Below are 13496 nucleotides of genomic sequence, written 5' to 3'. Positions count from 1 at the left end.
CCATGTGCCGTGTAGCGCAGTTGGGGGGAGGGTGCGGTAACTACTGGTTCAGGCTCCCCTTCACAGAAGCAGGTGATTACATGCTCAGCTAGCCCATTGGGGCGGCCACATTTATTTTGGGGGCTTGGTTCTGCGGCTTTGTCCGCCACAAGACGGATTCTCCGCAACCTAAAAAGTGGCAGTGGGGAGTCATCTAAGGGTGTCTATGCCCCAGGGTCCAAATGCCTTCTCGGAGTTCTTGAAATTTTTATGGTCCTAATTTCAATCAAGGTCCGGCTACTGGATGTTCATCTGTTGTCCCTCTACCGTTGCACAGCGCCGGTATTTCTTTGGTGATGTCAGTTTCTCAGACTGCCCCAGCTGTTTCACAGTATGCTCAGGAGACTACAGTGGCAGATCCAGACCTCGCTGGGCATTTATTCCCCACATTGGAGGATCCGGATTGGGATACTGGATCCGTGGATCCCTTAGGGACTCCAGATCCTGGAGGAGAGCTGACTGTGGTTTGCTTGTTTAAAGTTGCAGCACTCCCTGACTTGATTGCTGGATCTTTACAGGAATTGGGCTTGGATGACAATCCCACTACTGCCTCTTCTTCCACTTCTCCATGGCTCTGCAGTACGTGCTCCCAATCTGCCATTTTTTCCTGGCATCCAGATTTGAATTTTTTAGTCACAGACCAGTTTGACTCTCCGGAAGGTCTCTTGCGGAATGCTCAGGTCCTGTCTCGTTCATATCCTCTAGCACAGGAATGTCAGCAGCTGCTGGGACAACCCAAGGTGGCCCAGGTGACCCGATGCACTTCCTTACCTGTAAACCGCCTAGAACTCTTCGAGGTATTGACGGTATAGAAAATAAAATTATTATTATTAAAATCCCATTTCGATTATTGGTACTTGGTGAGCAGTAGTGGCTCGTGGCCAGTAGGGGGTGATGTCTATGGGACGGGAATGGAATGGATGTCAGGACATGATAGTGCAGTAAGTGCTGGTTTATCGTATGATTCTGGGTAACTCTAGTTAGATATAAGCGTATGTGTTAGTTAAGGCCACGCCCAATAGAAGTGTACAAAAAACTGGTGAATAAAAATCTGAATATGGATGTAGTCAAGGCCAGAAAAACACACTACAGATTAATATTAAGGGAAAGTATAATAATATTCTTTTTATGTACTTTGCTATTAGGCTAGATCATGGAGGAAATCAGAATATACATGGACTCCATTTTGTTCTCTGTCTCTCCATTTTGTGTCAGTGACTTTCTGTCTCTGTCAAGTCTTTGTTCAGGTTTCCCGCTTTTAGCAGCGTGGTTCTAATTGATACCAGATGTGCCTCAGGCTGGTTAGAAAGAGTATATCAGATTATATATCCCAATCTGAGATATAACATTCATTAAATATGAATGAAATACGAGTTATGAATCAAGTTATGAATGTTTGGGGCCCCTGAATGTGTGGTATGAATGGATTTGTAGTACTTAAAATGCAAGGGTTTAAAAAAAGAACAACATCTGGAAATGGTTAAGTTAGAATCAAAGATCTGTAGCAGTCAGCTCAGGGAGAGGGGGAAAACATCCCCTCCTTTCTTCTAAGGCTGACCAATTTTCAGCACCCTGTTAACAATTGTAGATTCTCTTGAATATTGGATATGTTATAAAATGTTAATGTATATTCAGAAATGAATGTAAACAAAACAAATATGATTTCTGAAATTTTTAAATGTAGAGGAATTTTCTTTGTCTAACTTTAAACACCACCTCTGTTATTTTGATTGGCTGACAGCCAATGATGTCACACTGAGCCAAAGGTATATAAGGGGGGGCTTCGAAGTATAGAGCTGAGTTCGTTATCAGAAGGCCAGCATTTTGGCAACTATAACGACCTCCCACTAACGCAACTAGCCTTTTGATGTCCATGATAGAAAAATAGAAACAATAAAATTCAATATTTTGGTAAAACCTTGCGTTAGCGTCATTTTCCATGTTTTTTTGTTATTTTACACACCTTGAGTGAAAGCTAGCAGCTTAATTGGCAACTGCAGCTTTATGAGGGCGCAGGCGTCCAATGCCCATGCTGATTGGACAACCTGTCTTTTTGATCGTCCAAGTGCTGACTTGGGTGGGTTTTTAGACATATTTGTTTTGATTATAAGCCCCTTAGTCTAAATTCAGTTTTAACTCCTGTTTCATAATCCAGACAAGATAGTACCCAGAGTCATTGCTTGATCTTTGCTAACTTCAGCTCAGAGTTGAATATCATCTGCATACAAATGATGGGACATCCCAAAATACTCAATAATATATGTAGTATGTAAACTGTGGGAAGACATTATAATTTTCCCAGAAATTATATTTTGGGTACTCCAAGGCTTTGTCTTGCCACCAGTGTTATTATTGTATATAAGTAGCCACTCACATATCTGATAGAGACATCTAATATTAACTGTACTATGTGTGCTGATGACATTCAGCTTTATGACCGAGTGTTAATCAAGAAAAGTCTATCCAAAATATAACTGAGTGCTTATGTAAAGTTGAGGATTGGCTTTTCCTGAACAAGGGACCTGTTCACTAAAGTGCAGTGAGTTACTGCTTGAACTACACTAGCATATGGTATTGATTACAGTGTGCTAATTCATGCAGTAAATGCTTGCTTTTATAAGGGGTAGGAAGGATGGAGAATGTATGTGATATGGGTGTGGACAGCACCTTGCAATTAGTATATGGTAACTTACCATGCACTGTTAAAAGAGCAGATAATATGGGTGCATTTACTGCCTCCTCAAGAGGAGATAAGTATCTACACTAACTGTGATGCGGTTACTGTGAGCCTACATGTTAATGAACGCTCTCTCCTCTAGACACCCTCTTCCCCAGCTCCTACCAGGATTTTTCCTTGTGTCTAGCTAGGAGCACAAGTGGTCTCCATTCGCATCAATGTCCTGGGATATATTTTTCCCCTAGGACAAAATCAGAAAAAATCATCATGATATAGATAAGGATGAAGTATTAGAAGAAAATGATCAACTAGATTGAATGCTAAGGTTAATTCTAAGAGCATTAAAATAACAGCTTTCTGTGTATCTAGATTAGAGTGGATATCACTAACCATAGTTTGCATAAAAGGCACTCTGCCAGGGATGGAGAAAATTTAGTCTTTTCAAGGAAGTCCAGCACAACTTTTTAAAGAATCTTCAAAAGAAATGGCAAAGTGGAAACTGGATGATAATGTGACACATGAGAAGGATTAACAGTAGATTGTTTTAAGCAAAGGTTAGATATGTACTGTTTTTTTTGCTCTATAAGACGCACCTGACCATAAGATGCACCCACCAGTAGAGGAGGAAAAAACAACAAAAAAAAATTCTTAACCAAATGGTGTGCCCTGTACCCTATTCCCCCTCTGGTAGTCTAGTGGTAGGCCGGGACTGAGTACAGGGCACATCTACATCTAATGGTAGGCACGTGTAGTGGCAGCCAGCCCCAAGGCAGCCAGCTAGCTAGCTACAAATAGTCCCCCCTGTACCTTTTTTTGCCACCCTGGCTCCCAGCGTGTTTTCTGCCCTCCTGCCCCTGCTCTCTTCTGGCAGCGGCATAGTAGTGCACGAGGCAGGCGCACGCTTTTTGCATCCTGCCTGGTCCCATGCTGCACTCCAGATGGCTGCTGCCAGGTCTTGCGGGACTCGCGAGAACTGATGGCAGCCATTCGGAATATAGCGCAGGACCAGGTAGGCACATGAAAAGCGTGTGCCTGCTTCGATGTGCACCGCTGTGCCTCTGCTGGAAGAGAGCAGCAGAACCAAGGCAGGAGCGTGGAAAGCACGCTGGGAACCAGGGTGGAAAAAAAATGTACCGGGGGGGGGGGGGGGTGTTATATTCGCTCCTTAAGACGCACCCATATTTCCACCCTCTTTTTCGGGGTGGAAAAAGTGCGTCTTATGGAGCAAAAAATACAGTACAGTCGACTCCGCTTAAGTGCATGCCCCTCGGACCGGGTCGCCACGTGCGCTTAAATGGAATGTGCACATAATAGGAGTTTGGGGGGAGGAAGGGGAGGCTGTAGCTAAGCTGGCTCAGTTTAAATATGGCATGTGGGCTGCTGGAGCCTAACGTACAGGAAAGCTATGTCCTACAGCTTGAGTGGAAGTGGAGCACTCACTTTCCCAGCTGTCCCAGTGCTTAAGCTGCTGTATGAAGCCTAGCCTTTCCCAGTCATTTAACTGGAGTGAACGTAATGTGAAAGAATAGAGGTTGGACCTATGACATCAGTGCGCATAAGTGGATTGTGTGCTTATCCGAATTGCAAATATCCGGAGTTTACGTCCATTGACTTTAATGTAAAAAAACCGGGACCATGGTGGTAGGGTACAGATAACTGAATCATGCGCTTTAATTGACATGCATTTAGGTAGGATTCAAGAGGCAGAAGTATTGGAAACCATTCTAACTACAGGAAGCGATAGGGTGAGCCAGTGGAGAGGTCCTATGTGGTACAAGTAAAATTTCTGCATAAATTTGTAAGTCGAATTGTGCCCTGAGGGGAGGGTGCTGAAAAAGTCATACCCTTTCTCTTCCTGTGGTTGAAGTTGATTTCCAACATCCTTTATAATTTTCACATAACTATCTAAAAACTCAGCAAAGAAGAGAAATTAGCATGACAAACTCTCCAGATAAGAGGTCCCACATTACAGTTAATTGTAAGCCTCTAGAGGTGAATACATATGTGATTGGATATAACTGATATTGTTGTATTTTGATGTTTGTTATATTACATTTCTGCTTCTTCGGCTGATGAATAACATTAAAAAGCTTATCTAGCTATGGGACATAGCTTTTCTAAGAAACCATGCTTATGTTGTTGTTATTGTTCCACTGGGCTTTATTTTTCAAAGATATTCCCCATGGGTTTAAAATAAGATAAAAGCCCTGAAACTATATTAGACTGTGCTATATTTCTGCTTTATTTTTTTCTCTTTCTTTTATATGAAACTGATTTGTTATTTGCTTTATAAAACTAGTGTCAAGAACATGATGAAACTTGCCTAGCAGGAGTTGCTCGTATGTCCATTCGAATGGGAGATATCCGTCGAGGAGTAAACCAGGCCATTAAACACCCAAGCAGGATGCTGAAAAAGGACTGTGGAGCCATTCTGGAGAGTATGAAGGTTGTTAATGGTTTATGTATAAATGTAACGATGAAAAGTCTAATTAATAAAAAAATCAATTTAATATCTGAAATCAATTTTGATACTATTTTTTCCTGTTAAAGCAATTTTCAGAAGCAGCCCAGTTATATGAAAAAGGGCAGTTTTATGACAAAGCAGCATCTGTGTATATCCGCTGTAAAAACTGGTAAGTGTGCTTGTATGAATTGATTTGTATCAGAATTTATTAGAAAATATTAACCAAGCAGCATTTTTAATTTCTCAAAAGTTCTGTGCCTTTATTTTTTTTTATACACAAGAGAAGACTGGTTAATGATATTACTGCAATTAAGACAGCCAGCTGTTTTAACTAATAACTTGTATGTAAGCATAAATTCTCTTGTCTGATAGTGTATGGAACAGTTAATTTTCTCTGTTAATGTAAGACTTACATTTTTGCTACTGTAGCTCAACCCTAATGCACCTCTGTCCTCAGTTTTTAAAACTTTTCTTTTCTGTGATGCACCACTGCTGGTTCAATTGAGAAAACCCCTTAGCCTACCTGCACTGACTAGCTTCCCCTCCTCCACCTCCTAGGATCACATGACAAGATGATTTAAAAGGAACTGCACAATTAGGAATGATCTTTTTCAGTGTGGTGAAATCAGCTGGTGCCTTTCGTACGAGCAGAAATTTTTTACTCCTCACCTCAACCTCACTGCCTCTTTATGACACTGAAATACTACCTCATGTGCGACCCTCTGTTCTCTAGACTAGCCCATAACCAAGTCTCATCCTGGTTCACCTTCCTCCTTTCGCTGTTATGACTCCCTTACTCCTCCTCCTGCTGATATTACCGAGAGTTTTGGACCAAAAAAATGGCCCAAAAATGGGGGGGTCTCGGTTTATATTTGAGCCTCTTTTTGATGATGGTGCTTTTTTCCTCCCCTCCCTACCCGATCACCAACGTTGATATTTTCCACCCCTCCCAATGTCCGGCACTGCTATCTCCCCCACCCTCCGATGACCAGCACTATTATCCCCCCAATGACTGACATTACTATCTTTTCCCCCACCGATGACGTGACATTGCTATCTCTCCCCCTCCGATGTCAGGCACTCATATTCTCCACTACCTGCTCCCCACTGCCCCAGACCGACTTACAATCTCAATGCTCTGGAAGCCCATTCTGGTGCTCTATGCTGGGCTGAAGGGACTTGAGCATCTGCGCATGCTCAAGGCCTGCTGGCTCCTGCCATCTCCGAGATTCTCAAAGGGAATCCAGCAAGCCTTGAGCATTTGCAGACACTCAAGGGCCTTCAGCCCAGCACAGAGTGTCTGCGCCAGTTTCCAGAGCATTGGGACTGTAAGTACGATGTCTGGTCTGAGGCAGGGAGGAGTGGGTAGTGAAGGATAGGAGTGCCTAGGCCACTGTTCTTTGATTCTCCAGTTCTGTTGGTGGTCTCCTCTGTAATTTTCTTTTGTCGCGGTCCACCCACCCTCTGAAGCAATTTCCTGTTTCCATCTGGGCGGACCACAGCAAAGGAATGGTGCAGAGGAGGCTGCCGGCAGTGCAAGAGAATCACTCACATGCCAGTGACCTCTTTGTTGGTTTCTTGATGAGGCTTTGGAACTGGGTGGGGAGAACATTTGGTGGAATCGGGGATGGAGGGTGGGGAGGGAGGAAGAAGGGAGAGATGCTGAATGGGAAGGACAGAGAGAAGAGAAATGGGGGCACATGGATGGAGGGGAGAGGAAGGAGATGGTGGCACATGTATGGAGGAAAGGGGAAGAGATGGAGCACATGGATGGAGGGAAGGGGAAGAGATGATGCACATGGATGGAGGAAAGTGGAAGAGGAGGGAAGAGATGGTGCACATGGATGGAGGGAAGGAAGCAGAAGAGGAGGATAGAAGATGCACATGGATTGAGGGAAGGGAAAGAGTTGGAAAGATAGATTGAGATAGAAGCAGAAAAATGGAAGAAAACTTAATATGAAAATCAGTGCCAAAGATGGATGTAGTGCAAGAGGTGAAGGAGAGGAAAGAAACAGCAAATGCATTTCTGTTATATCCCTTCTGGATATGCTAGGTGTTCATTCCCAATCCGCAAACCGGGAGTTGCAGAAATCCAACATTTTTCTGAGCACATGCTCCTCCTCCTTAGACTGAGAACTAGAAATATATCCAGTTTCAATTTCTGCAATCAATCTGTACAGAAGTCTTTGCAGTTGCTCTGCTTCTTTTCTTATTTTTTTTTTCGTTTAAAGTTTGTTTTGTTCAGTGGCTTCAGTGCCTTGAAACCCCTTCTGGTGGTCCCATGTTGGAGGAAAGGACACAGTCCCATAGAGTTGCACTGCTTCACAGAGAAACTCTGGTGGGTCTGTGGAGCCAGCCTGCTGTGTGCTACCCTTCTTAGACTTGGGGTTCCTTCCCCTGGGAGTTCACTTGCCCACTGACCTGTTCACGGGTTTCAAGTGCAGGCTGTGTGTCAGGAGCAAAACCCCTGAGTTTTAAGGTGCAGGCAGCTTTTTGTGCCCCTGACAAGGATCCATGGGGGTGGAGGTCATAGTCAGTGTCAGGCCGACTGGTAATCCGAAATCTTGAAGCCTGGTCATTTGCAGCAGTTTCTGAGGCAGAAAAATCATTTTCCTCCATTCAGATACTGTGAAAGCACTGACAGGGAGGCACTGCTGGAACTGTGAGTAAACTTCTATTATTTCTTATGGGAACTTCAGGGGTAGCTTCTTAAATGTGTTTAAAGGCATTTTTCACAGTTTCTGAGCGTAGGGTTCAGGTTCCCCACCTCCCCAGACCCAAACTCGCTATTATTTATTGTCAAGTTTTGTTTATTTTTGCCATTTTTGGCACGAATTCGCTGAAGGTGGCCATTTTGGATTTTAAACTCTTTTTTTTCAATGTTTTTTTCTGCCTCAAAACCCCTTGATTTGATTTAAAATCATTTGGGATGGACCCCCCAGCTCCTAATCTGTTGAATGTGTGCATTGATTGCGCCGGATTGGTGCCAGAACAGTGACCGTGTACCGCTTGTTGTAGCACGCTGGGGGAGGGGCGAGAGCTTTGGATTTTGCCTTCCCTGGGTACTCTAGGACTGGGGATCTGGCCTGGGTTGATGAGTTTGGGACAAAAATCTCACCCAGTGATTGTTCTGGAGTCTGGTGCAAAATGCCTACGTTCCAAGTTTGGGGACTTCTGGTGCGGTGAGTGTGCCTTAACAGAGCCCTGTCATGGTTCACTAGATTTTGTTCGGCTTCTCTGGAAAGTATATTTTTCAGACCCCACTCGTTTGGCGTGGCCGGCAGGCACGTCAAGTTTTTATCAGCTTACTGCTCCAATGGTGGAACTTCCTGTTTGGGAGTCCTCTTGTTCGGCTGTGGCAGACCTTGATTGCAGTAGTTGCCATTCAAATATTATGCCCCCTCTGTCTCCGGGCACTGCTACTATTTTGGATCTAACTGATACCCATGCCGGGACTAGTCACCTTGGTTACCCTAAGAGTCCAGATTTGGGTGATGACTTTTCTGTCCGCAAACTTTTTAAGCATTGTTCTGTTCACCTTTTTATTGCTGATGTTCTGAAAGAGCTCAAATTGGATTTTCAACCTCCACTTCTCAGGCTTCAGTCATAATCCGTTCTAATGCACTGTATTCCTTTTTTCCTTCCCATCCACAGCTTCTTGATTTGGTTATGGAACAATGGGATACCCCTCAAAAGCTCTTTATGACCTTCTAAAGCTATGTTTAAGCTTTATCTTCTGACTCCTGATTTTCAGCAAATTTTTGAACAGCTTAAGGTAGATTCTGCCATGGTGCAGGTTATCTCCTTAGTGATTGGGGGAGTGATGCTTAAGGATTCTCAGGATCACAGGGTTGACATTATGTTGTAAAAGCTTTTTGAAGTGGCATCTTTGGGAATCAAAGCGGCGGCCACTGCTTCATTTACAGCAAGAGCCTATCATACCAGATTGTGCAGTGCGTCCTTTGTGGAGGTGCATATCTGTCCTCCGCTGGTGATAGATGGTGTAGATCAGTGGTCTCAAACTTGCGGCTCGGGAGCCACATGAGGCCCTCGGTATGTTTATCATAATCACAAAAGTAAAATAAAACAGTTTCTTGATCATACTACGTCTCTTTAGCTATAAATTACAATATTATTATTAAGACTTAGCCAAAAGGAAAGATTTATAAACTATAAAGAGTTTTTACCTCATGTAAAATTGTCATTTCTTTAATAAGACATTAACTATTTTTTTCTGAGGCCCTCCAAGTATCTACAAATCAAAAATATGGCCCTGCAAAGGGTTTGAGTTTGAAACCACTGGTGTAGATTATGTGGCAGATGCCCTTTATGATCTCATTCAAGTTTTTAGTAAGGTCTCTTTTTGGTAAAGGTCTGGATGACCTCAAGACTAGTGTTTGCCGATCACTGCCCTAAGTCTTTACCTATGAACAGGTCTCATCAAGTTCAAGTTTCAAGTTTTATTTCACATTTGATGAATCGCCTATTTCAGAATTCTAGGCGATGTACATAATATAATAAAGAAACTTTAACCTAATTACAATAAAATCAATTGTGACTGACATGAGAGATAGGGAAGGAGGGTAAAGTTACAATCGGTTGCAGGGATGGGAGCATAGTAATTTTCGTTCCTTCCACAGGTTTTGTCAGGACTCCACAGGATCTTCCAGAGATATATTCCAAGGGCTACCGCCCTCAATACAACATTTCCAATTCCAGGCATCCTCAGGCCTCAGGTTCCATAGCAGCGGCTGCGCCTAAAAAATCCCAATGATACCTGGGGTCAGGAGGAGCATCCTCATATTGGAGGCTGACTTTCTCAGTTTTATCAATAGTGGTTTCACATTTCTTCGGATCAATGGGTGCTGGACATCATTCGGGAGGGGCACAAGATAGATTTCTTTTGCTTGCCTCCAGATTTGTTTCTGGACTCTACGACAGGTCGGTCAGAAAAGGAGTCCAGGGTTTGCGCTACTCTGCAACGTCTCTTAGACATCAGAGTGATAGAACTCATCCCAGAACACAAATCGGGCTTAGGCAGATATTCCTTATACTTCATTGTGCCAAAGAAAGGCTTGGAGGACTGGAAATTCATTCTCGTTCAACCGCTTCTTGCAGATTCCTCATTTCCGCAATCATAACTGCTATATCTCCAGGAGAGTTTGTCGCATTCTTGGATTTCACTGAGGCTTACCAGCATATTCTGATCTACCTGGAGCATCACAGGTTTCTGCGTTTCCATGTTCTGCAACAGCATTTCCAGTTTGCAGCTCTGCCCTTTGACCTCGTGATGGCGCCCTGCACTTTCACCAAGCTGATAGTACAGTGTTCCCCTGGTCATTCACGGTTGGCGGTTGGCGGTCCCAGTCATTCGTGTTATTTTCCGACCCCGACCGCTGACCAGAAGAGGACAGCTGGAGAGGCAGGAGAGAGCAGCCGGAGCACTGGCGAGTGAAGGAAATCACTCGCTGTATGCTTCGACCGCCTCTTCCTGCACTAAAGTCGGGCCTTACCAATCAGGAGCTGCGTGTCAAAGCAGCTCCTGATTGGTAAGGCCCAACTTCAGTGCAGGAAAAGGCGGTCAGAGCATACAGTGAATGATTTTTTTTCACTCGCCGGTGCTCCGGCTGCTCTCTCCTGCCTCTCCCACTGCCCTCTCCAGTCTCCCCTACAAAAAACTGTATTCAGAGTTTTTTAAGATTCGTGGGGGTTCCTGGAACGGAACCCCTGTGAATTTCGGGGGAGTACTGTAGTTGTGGAAGCTTTTCTCCACCAGCAGGGAGTTCAGGTCCATTCTTACATGGATGACTGGTTGATCTGGGCCCCATCTTGTCAGGAGTGGAGACGGTGGTGTCTCTCCTGCAGGCATCGGCTTGGATTGTCAACTTCAGGAAGAGCCACTTGATGCCTTCCCAGTCCCTGGAGTATCTGGGCCTTCTCTTTGACACCAGACAGGGTTGTGTGTTTCTTCCCGAAGCACGCAGACAGAAACTTCAGCAACAGATCAGGGATCTCCTGTATCATCGAGCTCCCACGGCCTAGCATTATCTCAGGTTCTGGGGTTAATGGCAGCCTCCTTAGAGACGGTCCCCTGGGCAAGAGCACATATACACCCTTTACAATAGTCCTTCCTCTCTCGGTGATCTCCACAGCATCATCCCCTTCAGATGCCGCTACCCTTGATGGAGCCAGCTCGCAGCAGCTTGAGCTGGTGGCTTCAGTGGGAGGCTTTCCGCCAGGACAGGCTTCTTTGGATTTTCAGAATGGATGATTCTTATGATGTCAAGTTCGGGTGCTCACTGCGGGGACCACTTCATTTAGGGGCAGTGGACTCATCAGAAACATTGGTTGATCAATCTTCTGGAGCTCTGGGCAATCTGGTTGGCATTACTCGCTCTCCAGTCCCTTCTGGAAGGACAAGCGTTGCGAGTATTCTCCAACAATGCCAAAGAGTTGGCATATGTGAATCATCAAGGGGGCAAAAGAAGCGCTCCCTTGGGCCAGGAAGCTTGCATGCTTTTTCGATGGGTGGAAGCACATCTTCTGTCTATTCCAAAGCAAGATCAAACCATAAAACTGAGAAAGTTCATAGACATCAAAATATTCATGGCCAACAACCAATCACATCTTATTTTGCTTGGGATCTTTATTTGTACTATACAGCATTCACACTATATGCATCAAAAATATAATTCTGTAATACTTATTATTTTTACTATTTTTTAAAATATTTTTTCTTATGCTTTCTTAATACTCTATATCCACAACCTTTATTAAGTGAATGACTCTTTACAATGTGCTCAGTGCTACTCCACCCAGGTCATTAGCAAAACGCTGTAACCGTGGGTGTGACTGCTAGGAATCATCATCGCACATGTATGTTCCCACCTATATAGCTACTAAACTTCACAAAACACCAACTTTAAATTGCTACTTATTTTTAGCATAGATGTTCCACAGTGATGATGTGCAATGAGGATCTACAGCTCACAGTTTTTTGTTTATACAAAAGTGCTCGTGCAAATTTTAACTCCAGCTGAATTTTGAATTACATCATCAGGGAGACTCCATATAAGTTGAACTGTGTTGAAAATCACAATGCACAGTGTAATGAACTTTCATCGACTTATACTTTCTTTAAACTATCTTATTTCAATCTTATATTTAATCTCTTACCCTTATTTTACTTCAGTTGAATCTGAATTGCCATTGTCAGGAGCATGCCATGCTTGAGTAGTTAGAAATATTCATTGGTAATAGAGAATGACACGGGGAAAAAATCTGTCCCTGTCACTGCACCGTCCCCAGCCCACCATCCTCTGCACCGCCCCGTCACCGCCGTTCCCTTCACCGCCCCGTCACTGCCACTGCCATCCCATTTACCGCCCCGTCACCGTCCCCGCAGCATCCATATAAGCCTCAGTACTGCAAAACACCATGAAGACAGAAGAGAGTCCTGCCACTACTACTACTGCACTGAGAATCTGTTTCAGTGCCTCTGCCCTGTAGTAAAAACAGAACATAAAATAAATCAATTGACTTGTTCTCCCTTGCAATGACGTGTCCCCCATGTTCACCTATAGCTCGAATCAGGTCAATTGTGCACACTAAAAATGCAGGAGGATCTGGAACATGAGTGCAGGCAGGCAGTGATACAAAAACAGCAGACACCCGACCGATTGCAGTGTTCCGCCATCTCTCCTTAGATGTAAAGTATGCCGGCTTTCTTTTTCGCCCAGCCGCACGTGCGGGTGCTCATTTGTTCAATATTCTCCTCTGACGCAACCGGAAACAGGAAGTTGTAAGAGAGGAGAAGATTGATCAACTCGAGCAGCTGCACAAGCGCGGCTTTTTGAACGCATGCGGCTGGGCGAAAAAGAAAGCCGGCATACTCTACATCAGTGTATTTCAACCTTTTTACACCCGTGAACTGGCAGAAATAAAAGAATTATTTTGTGGACCGGCAAACTACTAGGACTAAAATTTTAAAACCCTGTTTCCGTCCCATCTCCGCAAGCTCGGTCACCTCAGTAACTATAGAAAAATAGACAAATATAGTGCAAAATATAGACAGCAGATATAACTTCTCAAAACTGACACATTTTGATCACTAAATTGAAAATAAAATCATTTTTCCTACCTTTGCTGTCTGGTGATTGATTTCATGAGTCTCTGGTTGCGTTTCCTTCTGTCTGTGTATCCTTTCTTTCATTTCTTTCTTTCTGCACTCAGGCCCAAGAATTGTCCCTTTCTATTCCCTCCCTCTTTCCTTCCTATGTCCTTAGTGCCCCCGGTGCCTCCTTCCCATGTCTTTAG

The 13496-nt window shown here is 44.0% G+C and overlaps 1 protein-coding gene across 7 annotated transcripts in view; it reads left to right on the top strand.

Moving 5' to 3' along the window:
- The window catches only part of WDR19 (WD repeat domain 19), a 435717-nt gene that overhangs the window by 261023 nt on the left and 161198 nt on the right, over positions 1 to 13496 (top strand). For all 7 annotated transcript variants that reach the window (XM_033947370.1, XM_033947368.1, XM_033947367.1 and 4 more), the window contains 2 exons: positions 5016 to 5162; positions 5267 to 5349. In XM_033947370.1, the coding sequence (XP_033803261.1) occupies positions 5016 to 5162; positions 5267 to 5349 (230 nt within the window). The remainder of the gene's footprint in view (positions 1 to 5015; positions 5163 to 5266; positions 5350 to 13496) is intronic.

Source organism: Geotrypetes seraphini, chromosome 1 (genome assembly GCF_902459505.1).
Source record: "Geotrypetes seraphini chromosome 1, aGeoSer1.1, whole genome shotgun sequence".
NCBI lineage: Eukaryota > Metazoa > Chordata > Amphibia > Gymnophiona > Dermophiidae > Geotrypetes > Geotrypetes seraphini.
Note: the sequence above shows the minus strand (reverse complement) of the source record. Positions and strands in the feature narration are given on the sequence as shown.